The sequence below is a fragment of the Gymnoscopelus braueri genome (genome assembly GCF_963280865.1).
Source record: "Gymnoscopelus braueri genome assembly, contig: SCAFFOLD_139, whole genome shotgun sequence".
NCBI classification, from domain to species: domain Eukaryota; kingdom Metazoa; phylum Chordata; class Actinopteri; order Myctophiformes; family Myctophidae; genus Gymnoscopelus; species Gymnoscopelus braueri.
Window position 1 is genome coordinate 93,682 of NW_027660980.1, and position 17,321 is coordinate 111,002.

At 39.7% G+C, this 17,321-nt stretch overlaps 1 protein-coding gene and 1 long non-coding RNA gene across 2 annotated transcripts in view; one reads left to right on the forward strand and one right to left on the reverse strand.

The window, feature by feature from the left end:
• The first annotated feature begins 819 nt into the window (after nucleotides 1-819).
• On the forward strand, nucleotides 820-3,381 carry LOC308081002. Its single transcript, XR_013932783.1, has 3 exons — nucleotides 820-2,392; nucleotides 2,435-2,476; nucleotides 2,519-3,381. It is a non-coding gene; the product is annotated as an uncharacterized lncRNA (long non-coding RNA).
• A 1,445-nt stretch (nucleotides 3,382-4,826) lies between these two features.
• LOC308081001 (protein phosphatase 1 regulatory subunit 3C-B-like) overlaps nucleotides 4,827-17,321 on the reverse strand; it is a 17,842-nt gene continuing 5,347 nt past the window's right edge. Inside the window, exons 2-6 of the mRNA XM_080457405.1 lie at nucleotides 16,888-17,133; nucleotides 13,961-14,196; nucleotides 12,738-13,048; nucleotides 8,823-8,957; nucleotides 4,827-7,242 (exon numbers count right to left, since the gene is read on the reverse strand). Of these exons, the coding sequence (XP_080313531.1) occupies nucleotides 7,099-7,242; nucleotides 8,823-8,957; nucleotides 12,738-13,048; nucleotides 13,961-14,196; nucleotides 16,888-17,133 (1,072 nt within the window). The 3' untranslated portion in view covers nucleotides 4,827-7,098. The remainder of the gene's footprint in view (nucleotides 7,243-8,822; nucleotides 8,958-12,737; nucleotides 13,049-13,960; nucleotides 14,197-16,887; nucleotides 17,134-17,321) is intronic.

Below are 17,321 nucleotides of genomic sequence, written 5' to 3' on the forward strand. Positions count from 1 at the left end.
GATGTTTACCTGGTATCCTAGTAGATAGATGCTAGGTTTGAAGTTTACCTGGTATCCTAGTAGATAGATGCTAGGTTTGATGTTTACCTGGTATCCTAGTAGACAGATGCTAGGTTTGATGTTTACCTGGTATACTAGTATATAGATGCTAGGTTTGAAGTTTACCTGGTATCCTAGTAGACAGATGCTAGGTTTGATGTTTACCTGGTACCCTAGTAGATAGATGCTAGGTTTGATCTTTACCTGCTATCCTAGTAGATAGATGCTAGGTTTGATGTTTACCTCGTATCCTAGTAGATAGATGCTAGGTTTGATGTTTACCTGGTATCCTACTAGTAGATAGATGCTAGGTTTGATGTTTACCTGGTATCCTAGTAGATAGATGCTAGGTTTGATGTTTACCTGGTATCCTAGTAGATAGATGCTAGGTTTGATGTTTACCTGGTATCCTACTAGTAGATAGATGCTAGGTTTGATGTTAACTTGGTAGTTATTTTGTAAGTTTGTGCGTGTCCATTCATGCTGTTGTCTCTTCTGTTTTCCTGAATTTTTCAAACAGCAACATTATAAAACATTTTAAAACATTGTAAAACATTGTAAAACATTTTAAAACATTATAAAACATTATAAAACATTATAAAACATTATAAAACATTTTAAAACATTTTAACTTTACAAAACTTTATAAAACTTTATAAAACAGTGAATGAAGAACAGAACAGACGTAGAAATGATTCTAGAAACATTTGACTTTATTCTTAAAGGAAAAAAGAAAGGAACAGTTTTCTTTAAAATAGACTTTCAGTAGAAAAAACATATTCTGTCTGTCCAGCTGTCTGTCTTAACAATGTGTCTGTCTGTCTGTCTGTCTGTCTGATTGAATCTTTAGACTCTTTCAAACGTGTCACTTCCTGTTTAAAAAACAATACAAAACAATAACATCCTGTTTCAGGTTCCATTGCACTTCATGACTCTTTATTGCTAGGATACTGCAGTAAACAACACATCTTTGTTGCTAGGATACTGCAGTAAACAACACATCTTTGTTGCTAGGATACTCTCGTAAACAACACAGCTAACGTTAGCTTGGCGCCACAGCAGGACCAAAACAAACAAAGTCTAAAAGCCCGATTTTTAGGCGTTTTTCAAAATAGCCGATTTGCAAGCTCACAACGTGTCGCGGAATGAGACCCGTTGTGAGCTTGTAAATCGGTTCTTCAGTGTAATCTGCCCCGTACTGAAATATCAAAAATACATTTCACATTATGAACCATATACTGAAAACCCATACAACAAAAACAACACAATTACTCTTGACAAAATGCAACCATAAAATAAAAAAATAATTGTTACAATGTGCAAAAATATTCCTTCAAATACATCTTCTGGATGCTTTTTGTCATCTCACTCACACACACACACACACACACACACACACACACACACACGTGAAATGTATTCTTGACCATTGTATTTATTTATGTATTGATATTTAGGGTCTATACATCGAATACATCGATACATCCTGGAAGCCTATTGGTCCTGCTGTAAGCTACTGACCGACCAATACAAAACACACATCCCGGTATCCTAGCAACACATCCACCAATCAGGCTTTGACCTTTTCTTTCACGTCACGTCAAACAAACGTGAAAACTCGAGCGAGTTAAATGAACACTGAGGATTAACGGGGTCCCAGAGACATTCAACTTTACGCTGTGCACTCTCAGAGCTACGGACCCCATAAGTGTCTTATTTGGACCACTTGGTGGTCCCCGGACCGCAGGTTGAGACACTCTGCAGCATCAGCGGACCGGCAGGCAGCCTGCGACCATACATGGTCAACGATGGTCACTAATGGCCCTTATCCATGATGTGTCCATGGTCACTAATGGCCCTTATCCATGATGTGTCCATGGTCACTAATGGCCCTTATCCATGATGTGTCCATGGTCACTAATGGCCCTTATCCATGATGTGTCCATGGTCACTAATGGCCCTTATCCATGATGTGTCCATGGTCACTAATGGCCCTTATCCATGATGTGTCCATGGTCACTAATGGCCCTTATCCATGATGTGTTCATGGTGGTTGATAAACAAAGAGTCCAGTTTGGAGTAGTTCACCACAAAAACTGGACATTCATTTATATTGAAACTTATTTCTCCCTTGTATCAGATTGTATTTGGGTGAATTACTCCTTTAGTATCCAAACCAGGGTCGTAACAACATGTACAGCAGGTTTTCACAGTCGACTTGACCACTCCCCCTTTAATGCACTCTGACCGTTTTAAATGCTCTTTCTGATACAGTACATCTTTCATAACCTTCTGTCACATTCTTTAAATTAACATTCACATCTCCTTAGAGGGCACATACTTAAACGTAAAGGTCACATACTTAAACTTAAATGTCACATATTTAAACTTAAAGGTCACATACTTAAACTTAAAGGTCACATATTTAAACTTAAAGGTCACATACTTAAACTTAAATGTCACATATTTAAACTTAAAGGTCACATACTTAAACGGGACATTTTTCTACAGCAGAACACCAGGTGGCGCTGTGACAAACATGCTAAAACACACACACACACCGATTTATACGTTTGTCGTACGACGAGTTTTCGGTAAGGTTGTAGATCGGCTTTTTGGCGAGCTTGTAGATTTCCGTCGCAGATCAGCCGATTTTGACGCGCGTGACACCGTTGTACGACAGCATAAATCAAGCGATAGGCTCTGTGAGCTGCGATTGGCTACAGAAACACGGAAAGTGCAATCTTAGCGTTAAACGCTTTGACGTTAAAAGGTTGTGTCTCTCTGCCACTAAATCCGCGGGAACGATCCAGGTTTATATGCATAGCCGACACTCGCTTCAGTCGTCACGGAAAACTAATAAACTTTTTTTTATCGTAACTTTTATTATTATTTATTTCTCTTTTATTTCAGGCTTATCGTTTCTTTACCAGGAGGTTACGATCACAAAACAGGAGGGAAAGTCTGGTTAATTGCACTTATTTTTAGTATTCCTAATAATCAAAGTGCCGGGATGCTAACAGCGATGCTAACAGGTATGCTAACAGGTATGCTAATTCTTCTTGGCTAGCTGAGAGGGAAAAAGGTGCAAGTTCTTCCCCCCCCCCCCCCCCCCGGGCCACACAGTCACGTTGTGTTTGGCAAAAAAAGGGGACAAACATAAAATATGTCACCTCAACCAGGTCACTTCAATATGAAGTAATATGTGACTCCATTTCAAACACCCTGACAATCTGCCTAGCAACAAAATACTAAAAGCCCAATTTATACTTACAATGGTGTCGCACGCAAAAATACCTGAGCTTACAGATCTGGTATTTGACATTAAATACCTGAGCTTACAGATCTGGTATTTGACATTAAATACCTGAGCTTACAGATCTGATATTTGACATTAAATACCTGAGCTTACAGATCTGGTATTTGACATTAAATACCTGAGCTTACAGATCTGGTATTTGACATTAAATACCTGAGCTTACAGATCTGGTATTTGACATTAAATACCTGAGCTTACAGATCTGATATTTGACATTAAATACCTGAGCTTACAGATCTGATATTTGACATTAAATACCTGAGCTTACAGATCTGATATTTGACATTAAATACATGAGCTTACAGATCTGGTATTTGACATTAACTACCTGAGCTTACAGATCTGATATTTGACATTAAATACCTGAGCTTACAGATCTGATATTTGACATTAAATACATGAGCTTACAGGTCTGGTATTTGACATTAAATACCTGAGCTTAGAGGTCTGGTATTTGACATTAAATACCTGAGCTTACAGATCTGATATTTGACATTAAATACCTGAGCTTACAGATCTGATATTTGACATTAAATACCTGAGCTTACAGATCTGATATTTGACATTAAATACCTGAGCTTACAGATCTGGTATTTGACATTAAATACCTGAGCTTACAGATCTGGTATTTGACATTAAATACCTGAGCTTACAGATCTGATATTTGACATTAAATACATGAGCTTACAGGTCTGGTATTTGACATTAAATACCTGAGCTTAGAGGTCTGGTATTTGACATTAAATACCTGAGCTTACAGATCTGATATTTGACATTAAATACCTGAGCTTACAGATCTGATATTTGACATTAAATACCTGAGCTTACAGATCTGATATTTGACATTAAATACCTGAGCTTACAGATCTGGTATTTGACATTAAATACCTGAGCTTACAGATCTGGTATTTGACATTAAATACCTGAGCTTACAGATCTGATATTTGACATTAAATACCTGAGCTTACAGATCTGATATTTGACATTAAATACCTGAGCTTACAGATCTGATATTTGACATTAAATACCTGAGCTTACAGATCTGATATTTGACATTAAATACCTGAGCTTACAGATCTGGTATTTGACATTAAATACCTGAGCTTACAGATCTGATATTTGACATTAAATACATGAGCTTACAGATCTGATATTTGACATTAAATACCTGAGCTTACAGATCTGGTATTTGACATTAAATACCTGAGCTTACAGATCTGATATTTGACATTAAATACATGAGCTTACAGATCTGGTATTTGACATTAAATACCTGAGCTTAGAGGTCTGGTATTTGACATTAAATACCTGAGCTTACAGATCTGGTATTTGACATTAAATACCTGAGCTTACAGATCTGATATTTGACATTAAATACCTGAGCTTAGAGGTCTGGTATTTGACATTAAATACCTGAGCTTAGAGGTCTGGTATTTGACATTAAATACCTGAGCTTACAGGTCTGATATTTGACATTAAATACCTGAGCTTACAGATCTGATATTTGACATTAAATACCTGAGCTTACAGATCTGGTATTTGACATTAAATACATGAGCTTACAGATCTGGTATTTACGGCGTGCCAGCATAAGTCGGGCTTGAGGAAACCGTGATTTTACAGACAACAAACACCATCCCCATCAAATCCATCGCAAGTTAAAAAAGGACGTTTTGTTCCTACTGCCTTTGTACGTCCAACGGTTAAATGTTTTACAGTTAATCCTACATCAATGTGGAGAGAGAGAGAGAGAGAGAGAGAGAGAGAGAGAGAGAGAGAGAGAGAGAGAGAGAGACGTGGTCGGAACCTTTCAGCTACTCAAAGTTATCTTTAGAGGGGAGGTGGTTTTACGTTGCAACAATAAAACAGTGTTCTGATTCTACAAAAGTATAAATCCGGTTTAAACCGTGTTAACTCAGGGCTCTGTACTAGGTCCACTAGTATTTCCCTCTCTTCATCTCAGAATAGGGTTGACCCTATCTAACCCTACTTAACCCTAACCTTACCAACCCTAACCCTAACCTAACCCTAACCCTAACCCTAACCCTAACTTAACCCAATGCTAGGGTTCGGGATTTGAACCCTAGCATTTTTAAACCCTGGCAGGATTTTGTCCCTGAAAGGTTAAAGTTCAGCCAAATGTATGCTCCATCGTGCGCCGAGAACAGCCCGAGAATAGCAGATCTACAAGCTCACAATGTGTGGCGGATGCGGCGCGTTGTGAGCTTGTAGATCTGCTATTCCCTTGCTTTAAAAGTTTTTAATGGAACTGCAGGCACCTCAGATCAGCTGGAGGTTCTTGGAGGAAAGATCTGATCCCAGCTCAGTTTATAAGTCTGAAGGACCATTCACATTGAGCACTATAACTACACCATTAACGTTAACTGTAACTATAACTATATAGTTTTTTATAGTTGGTGTGAACTCTCACCCACTTGACTAAGAACCATTTTTAAACTATATTTTTATAGTAATAGAGCTCAGTGTGAACGGCCCTTAAGACTTCACACCACGAGTCTCTCCACACAAAACAACACCAGGTGAGGGAGGCCATCAAAGTTGGTCCATATTTGCAACCAGTTAATAATAATAATAATAATAATAATAATAATAATAATAATAAGCACACAAAGCCTAGCGTCACTATTCTGGACATGCTAATAGGCCAACACACGGCGAAAATCAACCCCATGCCCGCTATGTGGACTGAGGTGAAGGGGCTCCGAGCTTCAGTCTAAGAAAAGGCATCAAAGGTTCAACGTCTGTACAAAATTACATCCCGTTTTTAAGTCCACTGACTGCACACATTTATACAAAACGTATCATTATTAATCTAAAAATAATTGTTTTATTCATCTCCCCTGAGGGCAGCGCGGACGAGTGCTTCTGTTGTCCATCTGGTTCAGGTGTGACATCATCGTTTAAAGGGACGGGTATTTAAGAGGTGGGCGGAGACAAAAAGAAGAATCTCGTCCAATGAGAAATGTGTCCAAAAAAACCCCAAGAAATGAAGTAATAAGAAATGATTAATGAAAGAAAAGAAAAGCCCTTCGTGAAGATGTCCCTCCCCTCAACCCTGCCTGTATCATGTCACTCCCCTTAACCTAGCCTCCATGAAGATGTCACTCCCCTTAACTCCGCCTCTATGAAGCTGTCACTCCCCTTAACTCCGCCTCCATGAAGATGTCACCTCTGAGAATTCAGCTCATGCTGGTGAAGGGTTCTTTGTGATGAATTTCCTTTCAAACTCGTATGAAACCAAAGCTGTTATGAAACTGTTATGAAGCGCGCTGAAGCTTAACAAGTTTTTAGAAAGCTCTAATGAATCCTTATGTATCTATATTTAAAGCTCAAATGAATCATATGAATCTCTTATGAAGGCTCGTGAAGTTGAATGAAATCCTTGAGAAGTTCCTTGTGAGACCTCCATGTTGGATTTGTCCCATTCTGATGACATCACATCTCATTAACCCTTGGATGGATTCAGGTGACCGTAAACCTACAAAGGATGGGATCTAATAAAAACGGTCCCATTCTGATGACATCACATCTCATTAACCCTTGGATGGATTCACCCTACGGAGGATGGGAACTCATAAAAACAGTGTGAACGCCGCAGGGACTGTTCCGTTAACACAAAAAGGTGACAGGTTCACTTCCCGGTTAAAAAAAGGAATAGTACCCTTCAGCAAGCCACTGTGAAATGACATAGGAAGCCAGTAGGCGTGTCTTCTCCCTCCTCACCAGTAGGGTGTGCTGTTTTCTATGCGTCCCCAGCTCTGCCATTCTGGGAAGATCCCGGCCGACGTCCTTGGACTCCCGAAAGGATCGAACGCCATCTCTGTCCTGCTCTCTGAAGCTCCGCCCTCCCTGCGAATCTCCACCTATCACCATCATGACATTCATGATGATTAATTGCCATACCATACAATAATTACAATTAAGGACTTAATTAAACACTGGAACGTAGAAAACAAAAGAATATGATCAAAATCTAGTCAAAAAACAATAATGTTCAATGGCTAAAGCAGGCCATTATTTAATTAAGCAATATTACACGAGAGGGTGTGCTTTACCGTCATTATTAGCACGCCTGTGATGCGGTCAGGAACGAGGCGCAGCCGAGTTCCGCCGCGATCACAGAAGTGCTAATAATGTAAGGTACAGTTACCAACAAAACACATCCAAATGTATTCATATTGTGGGGCAATTCATAATAAAAAAAATTCGCTTATCCGTTTCCCTGTAAAGAGAAGAGTTTATTTGACTGAGACAAAATAGTCCCTGTGGCAGCGCAGCACTCTGTCTCTCTGACTCTCGTCTCATCAACACAGCTGATTCCAGTAGGCTATATGCTCCGTCGTACGATCGTGTTACGTGGCCAAAATAACTGATCTACAAGCTCACAACGCGTCAAGATGGCGATGCCTTGTGAACTTGTAGATCGGCTATTTTTGCCGTGCGATACCTTCGTACGATAAAGTATAACATACACTGGACTGTTAACGAAATGGGAGTAATTTTACTTTAACACAGGAGGATATTTATACAGTATGGATGTTACCATTGAAATAAAGCACACTTTTTTCCAGTTATTCCTTTTATTATAGGATTTTAGGCGATTTAGTGTGCTCTCTTCTAACCATTGATCAACAGTAAGTCCACCAAATAAGTCAAAATTAACAACATAGTCCATTTTGCGTAGCTGTTTGTTCTCCGCCCGGTGGCGGCGGTGGGTACTGTCTGTTTGTTTTCCTACCGTGGGACAGTCACAGCGTGACTTCACAGCACAGCTGTGTCATATATGGTCTAATCAGGTGCGGACTGCAGTGCGGAGTGATTTATTTAATGTGATTAGGCCCGTGATATGATGCTGGTTTGAAGCACGGCTAGAAAGCTATTTCAACCAATCAGATTGCTTGGTCGGAACTACCTGTTGTATAATGGGAGACTACGTAACTTTAAGCCTAAATAAAAAAAATGTATATATATATATATATTTATTTTGCATTTTTTTCCAGCTATCAGCCACTATATAATTATGCAGGTGTGTTTTCCTGCAGAAAGACACATCCCTCTGGCTGTATTTAGGTGACAGTGGCGCGGGAAGGGGGGGCTAAGGGGGCTGCAGCTCCCCTGGTGGTGGGAAGAAAAAAAATAAAAAAGAAATAATAATAATAATATTTTTTTTTTTGTAAAATACATACAATTTTTAAAGTCTATACACACACATATATATATTATATATATTATATATATATATATATTAAAGCAATGATGTATTTAACTTTGGGGAATAAAATATTTGCTGAAAAAGGTGAAAAAAAGGTGAACAATGTGAAAAGAATGTGGGAAAAAATCGTGTGCGTGCGCAGTACCCTGCCCAGCCCAGCCCCCCTTGGAACAAATGACTTCCAGCGCCCCTGAACGGTGATTATATCAAACAGGAGGAGGAGTATGGTACCGGGGCGGTGCTTCCGGTGCCGTCGGGCTCACAGTCACTGGGCAGCATCAGTCTGTAGTTGTTCCCGTTGTTGTTGTCCCAGAACGTCTGCTCCCCCGCCTCGTAACACACACAGAACTCCACCTGCTGGCAGGCCTGTGTCATGACCGGGAAACAAAACAGAACAATAAAGTAACGTCACATCACCGCGGATTTAAATCTCACCAGCCCCCAGATCTACAAGCTCAGAACCCGTCGCTTCACACCATGGTTTCCAGCTTGTAGATCTGATGCGTCTGATGCTTCTGTGTATCGCTGTAGCATGAGCCAAGTAGGACGTTGATTTAAAAAACACAAGGAGTTAGAATATGGAGAAAAGAGGTTTCTGCCCGACAACAACGATATTCAACATATGAGGACTGTTACACATCATTAATATGTAATAATAATATTTAATAATAAATACCTTGCTGAGCTCCAGACACATCATTAATATGTAATAATAATATGTAATAATAATATTTAATCAAAAATACCTGGCTGAGGTCCAGACACATCATTAATATGTAATAATATTTAATAATATGTAATAAAATGTAATAATAATATTTCCTAATAAATACCTGGCTGAGCTCCAGACACATCATTAATATGTAATAATAATAATATGTCATAATAAATACCTGGCTGAGCTCCAGACAGAAGCTGAAGGTGTCGGTCTCTTTACATCATTAATATGTAATAATATGTATTAATATGTAATAATAAATACCTGGCTGAGGTCCAGACACATCATTAATATGTAATAATATGTATTAATATGTAATAATAAATACCTGGCTGAGGTCCAGACACATCATTAACTCATTCACTGCCACTGACGTAAAAAACGTAATTTCTCCCGTTTACCAATCCTGCCACTGACGTAAAAAACGTAATTTCTCCCGTTTACCAATCCTGCCACTGACGTAAAAAACGTAAAAAACATTTTTTTTTTTTTTTTTTAGTTTTTGTTTCAAATTTGACCCAAAGACCAAGGAGATATGATTGTTTAAAGATCTAGACTCCCATCCACTTCCTTGTTAACTTAAAACTTAAAAATTCTGTATCTCGGCTCCTGAGTACTTTTTTTTTTCGATGAAAAATCTCTGGCAGTGGGCAAACGCGGCCAGCAATAATTGTGGCAGTGAATGAGTTAATATGTAATAATATGTATTAATATGTAATAATATGTATTAATATGTAATAATATGTATTAATATGTAATAATATGTATTAATATGTCATAATATGTATTAATATGTAATAATATGTATTAATATGTCATAATATGTATTAATATGTAATAATATGTATTAATATGTAATAATATGTATTAATATGTATTAATATGTATTAATATGTAATAATATGTAATAATATGTATTAATATGTCATAATATGTATTAATATGTAATAATATGTATTAATATTAATAATAAAGACCTGGCTGAGGTCCAGACACATCATTAATATGTAATAATATGTATTAATATGTAATAATATGTATTAATATGTAATAATATGTATTAATATGTAATAATATGTATTAATATGTCATAATATGTATTAATATGTCATAATATGTATTAACACATTGAATGCCAATCGCGTAGATCTACGCGAACCTATTTAAAGCCGCAGCGTGCCAGTCGCGTAGATCTACGCGAACCGCCGATTCCCATTGTAATCGCCCAAGGTGCACTTTCCGAATTTTTTTGATCCATTTCCGGTTTCTGGTTTCCGGTCGGAAACGGAATTATTCGGGTTCCGGTTTTTTCGATCGTATCCGCTTCCTGTCTGGGATCCTGTTTAAAACTCGATTATCTCGGTTGTTGTTTTTCTCCTCGCTGATCACTGTTTAGCGTGTATCGGCTGTAGCTTCAAGATGGCGGCTCGCATTTGGAAACTGTTTTCGCTGGACGTTTCTCACGGATCCGCTGTGTGTTTAGAACCAAATGAACGCGCACTTTTAACTTATTTAGCGAGGTCTGTGGCGACATGATAAAAACAAAAAAACAACAATAAAACGCTGGCACTGGTGAGTACATTATGAGATTAAACTCTGGCATGGAATGTGTTAATATTAATAATAAAGACCTGGCTGAGGTCCAGACACATCATTAATATGTAATACTATGTATTAATATGTAATAATATGTATTAATATGTAATAATATGTATTAATATGTAATAATATGTATTAATATGTAATAATATGTATTAATATGTCATAATATGTATTAATATGTAATAATATGTATTAATATTAATAATAAAGACCTGGCTGAGGTCCAGACACATCATTAATATGTAATAATATGTATTAATATGTAATAATATGTATTAATATGTAATAATATGTATTAATATGTAATAATAAAGACCTGGCTGAGGTCCAGACAGAAGCTGAAGGTGTCGGTCTCTTTACATCATTAATATGTAATAATATGTATTAATATGTAATAATATGTATTAATATGTAATAATATGTATTAATATGTAATAATAAATACCTGGCTGAGGTCCAGACACATCATTAATATGTAATAATATGTATTAATATGTAATAATATGTATTAATATGTAATAATATGTATTAATATGTAATAAAATGTATTAATATGTAATAATATGTATTAATATGTAATAATATGTATTAATATGTAATAATATGTAATAATATGTATTAATATGTAATAATATGTATTAATATGTAATAATATGTATTAATATGTCATAATAAATACCTGGCTGAGGTCCAGACACATCATTAATATGTAATAATATGTATTAATATGTAATAATATGTATTAATATGTCATAATATGTATTAATATGTCATAATATGTATTAATATGTAATAATATGTATTAATATGTAATATGTATTAATATGTCATAATAAATACCTGGCTGAGGTCCAGACACATCATTAATATGTAATAATATGTATTAATATGTCATAATATGTATTAATATGTAATAATATGTATTAATATGTCATAATAAATACCTGGCTGAGGTCCAGACACATCATTAATATGTAATAATATGTATTAATATGTAATAATATGTATTAATATGTAATAATATGTATTAATATGTAATAATATGTATTAATATGTAATAATATGTATTAATATGTAATAATAAAGACCTGGCTGAGGTCCAGACACATCATTAATATGTAATAACATGTAATAATATGTATTAATATGTAATAATATGTCTTAATATGTAATAATATGTATTAATATGTCATAATAAAGACCTGGCTGAGGTCCAGACACATCATTAATATGTAATAATATGTATTAATATGTAATAATATGTATTAATATGTAATAATATGTATTAATATGTAATAATATGTCTTAATATGTAATAATATGTCTTAATATGTAATAATATGTATTAATATGTCATAATAAAGACCTGGCTGAGGTCCAGACACATCATTAATATGTAATAATATGTATTAATATGTAATAATATGTCTTAATATGTAATAATATGTATTAATATGTCATAATAAAGACCTGGCTGAGGTCCAGACACATCATTAATATGTAATAATATGTATTAATATGTAATAATATGTCTTAATATGTAATAATATGTATTAATATGTCATAATAAAGACCTGGCTGAGGTCCAGACACATCATTAATATGTAATAATATGTATTAATATGTAATAATATGTATTAATATGTAATAATATGTATTAATATGTAATAATATGTATTAATATGTCATAATAAAGACCTGGCTGAGGTCCAGACACATCATTAATATGTAATAATATGTATTAATATGTCATAATAAAGACCTGGCTGAGGTCCAGACACATCATTAATATGTAATAATATGTATTAATATGTCATAATAAAGACCTGGCTGAGGTCCAGACAGAAGCTGAAGGTGTCGGTCTCTTTGCATCCATAGACGTTGTTGAGGAAGGAGCAGGCCACGTCCTCGCTGGAGCTCCAGCCGTTGAAGGAGACGCGCAGGAAGACGTTCTTCTGGAAGGCGATGTTCCTCACCTTCACCGTGCCGCGCAGAGAGCCCTCCTGCACCGCACAGTTCTCCAGGCTGACCCGCTGGGCCTGCAGGCGGTTCCGGAAGTCCAGGTAGTCTGCGGCGGGCTGGGGGAAGGCCAGGAGGAGGCTGGGGCGGTGGTGGAGCAGGTGGAGGGCCTCTGGAGCTGTGACACAGTTATTATGCAAAGTAGTAACATGAATATTCATGTCGTCACTGCCAATGACGGAGATCTCCGTCAATAAAAAAAACAAAACGCAACATATGAACATATCCCTGACTCTGAGAGAACATATGAACATATCCCTGACTCTGAGAGAACATATGAACATATCCCTGACTCTGAGAGAACAACATATGAACATATCCCTGACTCTGAGAGAACAACATATGAACATATCCCTGACTCTGAGAGAACAACATATGAACATATCCCTGACTCTGAGAGAACATATGAACATATCCCTGACTCTGAGAGAACATATGAACATATCCCTGACTCTGAGAGAACAACATATGAGCATATCCCTGACTCTGAGAGAACATATGAACATATCCCTGACTCTGAGAGAACATATGAACATATCCCTGACTCTGAGAGAACATATGAACATATCCCTGACTCTGAGAGAACATATGAACATATCCCTGACTCTGAGAGAACAACATATGAACATATCCCTGACTCTGAGAGAACATATGAACATATCCCTGACTCTGAGAGAACAACATATGAACACATCCCTGACTCTGAGAGAACAACATATGAACACATCCCTGACTCTGAGAGAACATATGAACATATCCCTGACTCTGAGAGAACAACATATGAACACATCCCTGACTCTGAGAGAACAACATATGAACACATCCCTGACTCTGAGAGAAGGACTGGACGGATGTGACGTCATCCCAAAAAACGTCACTTCCGTCCCACTTCTATGTTATGAGTTGTAGAAAAACACATCTAATAGCCAATAGGAACAAAATGGCCGATCGCGGTTACAACATTTCTGTCCTAACCCCACACACATCGTGGCTTCCGCGGCCCTGGTTGTTTGAGAAAGAAACCCAGTACCTTGCGGGTCCGACAGGCGCAGCGCGCCCGCAGCGCCCTCTAGGTCAGACAGGTGGAAGTGCAGGTGGTCAGTGAACTCCCTGAAGAGATGGACGGTGGTCAGAGCCAGACCGCGGGAGTCTGACCACACCACGCTCTTCTTCTGCTGCTGCTGTTTCTTCTTCTTCTTCTTGTTCTGGGAGCTGCTGGGACTGCTGCTGGAGGACCACACTGCCGCCCTGGTGGTGGAGGTCGAGCTGCATGCGGACAAAATATGTAACATTAACTAGTTGTACGAACTCTTGTTTTATTGCTTTTATTGGATCTTGTTTATTTGATACACTTATTGGTTTTATCTCTTGCTCATTTGATTTTCCTACTTTGTCTCATCTGTTTAAGACAGTAGGTAGCTGATATATGTCACTTTTACCTTAGCTCTAGGTATACTCTTAGTTGCTTGTTTTAGAAGAGAATGCACTTAAGACTTCTGGTGATTAGTAGTGTTCTTGCCTACCTATGTTGAATGCACTTACTGTAAGTCACTTTGGATAAAAGCGTCTGCTAAATGACCATAATGTAATGTAATGTATGTATTTGACTAAAAACTATTACTGTTGGGCCGGCAGTGGTTCAGGGGTAGAGTGGTTCAGTGGCTCAAAAGTGGAGTGGTTCAGTGGCTCAGGGGTAGAGTGGTTCAGTGGCTCAGGGGTAGAGTGGTTCAGGGGTAGAGTGGTTCAGTGACTCAGGGGTAGAGTGGTTCAGTGGTTCAGGGGTAGAGTGGTTCAGTGACTCAGGGGTAGATCGGTTCAGTGGCTCAAAAGTGGAGTGGTTCAGTGGCTCAGGGGTAGAGTGGTTCAGTGGCTCAGGGGTAGAGTGGTTCAGGGGTAGAGTGGTTCAGTGACTCAGGGGTAGAGTGGTTCAGTGGTTCAGGGGTAGAGTGGTTCAGTGGTTCAGGGGTAGATCGGTTCAGTGGTTTAGGGGTAGAGTGGTTCAGTGGTTCAGGGGTAGATCGGTTCAGTGGCTCAGGGGTAGAGTGGTTCAGTGGTTCAGGGGTAGAGTGGTTCAGTGGTTCAAGGGTAGAGTGGTTCAGTGGCTCAGGGGTAGAGTGGTTCAGTGGTTCAGGGGTAGAGTGGTTCAGTGGTTCAGGGGTAGAGTGGTTCAGTGGTTCAGGGGTAGAGTGGTTCAGTGACTCAGGGGTAGAGTGGTTCAGTGGCTCAGGGGTAGAGTGGTTCAGTGGTTCAGGGGTAGAGTGGTTCAGTGGTTCAGGGGTAGAGTGGTTCAGTGGTTCAGGGATAGAGTGGTTCAGTGGCTCAGGGGCAGAGCGGTTCAGTGGCTCAGGGGTAGAGTGGTTCAGTGGTTCAGGGATAGAGTGGTTCAGTGGCTCAGGGGCAGAGCGGTTCAGTGGCTCAGGGGTAGAGTGGTTCAGTGGCTCAGGGGTAGAGTGGTTCAGTGACTCAGGGGTAGAGTGGTTCAGTGGCTCAGGGGTAGAGTGGTTCAGTGGTTCAGGGGTAGAGTGGTTCAGTGGTTCAAGGGTAGAGTGGTTCAGTGGTTCAGGGGTAGAGTGGTTCAGTGACTCAGGGGTAGAGTGGTTCAGTGGTTCAGGGGTAGAGTGGTTCAGTGGCTCAGGGGTAGAGTGGTTCAGTGGTTCAGGGGTAGAGTGGTTCAGTGGTTCAGGGGTAGAGTGGTTCAGTGGCTCAGGGGTAGAGTGGTTCAGTGGCTCAGGGGTAGAGTGGTTCAGTGGTTCAGGGGTAGAGTGGTTCAGTGACTCAGGGGTAGAGTGGTTCAGTGACTCAGGGGTAGAGTGGTTCAGTGGTTCAGGGGTAGAGTGGTTCAGTGACTCAGGGGTAGAGTGGTTCAGTGGCTCAGGGGTAGAGTGGTTCAGTGGCACAGGGGTAGAGTGGTACAGTGGTTCAGGGGTAGAGTGGTACAGTGGTTCAGGGGTAGAGTGGTTCAGTGGCACAGGGGTAGAGTGGTACAGTGGTTCAGGGGTAGAGTGGTTCAGTGGTTCAGGGGTAGAGTGGTACAGTGGTTCAGGGGTAGAGTGGTTCAGTGGCACAGGGGTAGAGTGGTTCAGTGGTTCAGGGGTAGAGTGGTTCAGTGGTTTCAGGGGTAGAGTGGTTCAGTGGTTCAGGGGTAGAGTGGTTCAGTGGTTCAGGGGTAGAGTGGTTCAGTGGCTCAGGGGTAGAGTGGTTCAGTGGCTCAGGGGTAGAGTGGTTCAGTGGTTCAGGGGTAGAGTGGTTCAGTGGCTCAGGGGGAGTGGTTCAGTGGTTCAGGGGTAGAGTGGTTCAGTGGCACAGGGGTAGAGTGGTACAGTGGTTCAGGGGTAGAGTGGTTCAGTGGCACAGGGGTAGAGTGGTTCAGTGGTTCAGGGGTAGAGTGGTTCAGTGGTTCAGGGGTAGAGTGGTTCAGTGGCACAGGGGTAGAGTGGTACAGTGGTTCAGGGGTAGAGTGGTACAGTGGTTCAGGGGTAGAGTGGTTCAGTGGTTCAGGGGTAGAGTGGTTCAGTGGTTCAGGGGTAGAGTGGTTCAGTGGTTCAGGGGTAGAGTGGTTCAGTGGCTCAGGGGGAGTGGTTCAGTGGTTCAGGGGTAGAGTGGTTCAGTGGTTCAGGGGTAGAGTGGTTCAGTGGCTCAGGGGTAGAGTGGTTCAGTGGGCTCAGGGGCAGAGTGGTTCAGTGGTTCAGTGGTTCAGGGGTAGAGTGGTTCAGTGGTTCAGGGGTAGAGTGGTTCAGTGGTTCAGGGGTAGAGCGGCCGGTAGAGCGGCCGAATGGGAACTCAGATTTTTTCCCAGATTGAGTTTTTTGGGTGAAAACGAGCTGTATTCAACAGCCTATAACTACAGAACGGACGATCACAGTTACAATGTTTTGAAAGAAGAGAGACTCGTCTTTCCACCGAGACATGGCTTGACATCTGACAGTGACAATATGTATTTTCTTTTTCATTTCCTACCTGGCTGCAGAGCTGCTGTTGGTCACAGCGCCCCCTGTAGAGCTGGAGGTGCCAGAGACGTCCTGTTTGGAGCTCAGACACGGACGCAGCGGTTTGCAGCCGTTTGAAGCGTTTTGCAGCGCTTTGCAGCGGGCGGAGCTAAGGTTGTCATAGCTACTGAGGAAGGAGTGGATTGGTGGAGAGCTGGCGAAGCAGAGCCTCATGGCCATGTCAGCTGATAACCCTGACGAACCAGGAAGTAGAACTCTGGGGAGAGAGAGAGAGAGAGAGAGAGGAGAGAGAGAGAGAGAGAGAGAGAGAGACAGAGACAGATAGAGACATTACATTACATTACATTACATTACATTACATTACAGTCATTTAGCAGACGCTTTTATCCAAAGCGACTTACAATAAGTGCATTAAACATAGGTAGGGAACGAAACTACTAATCA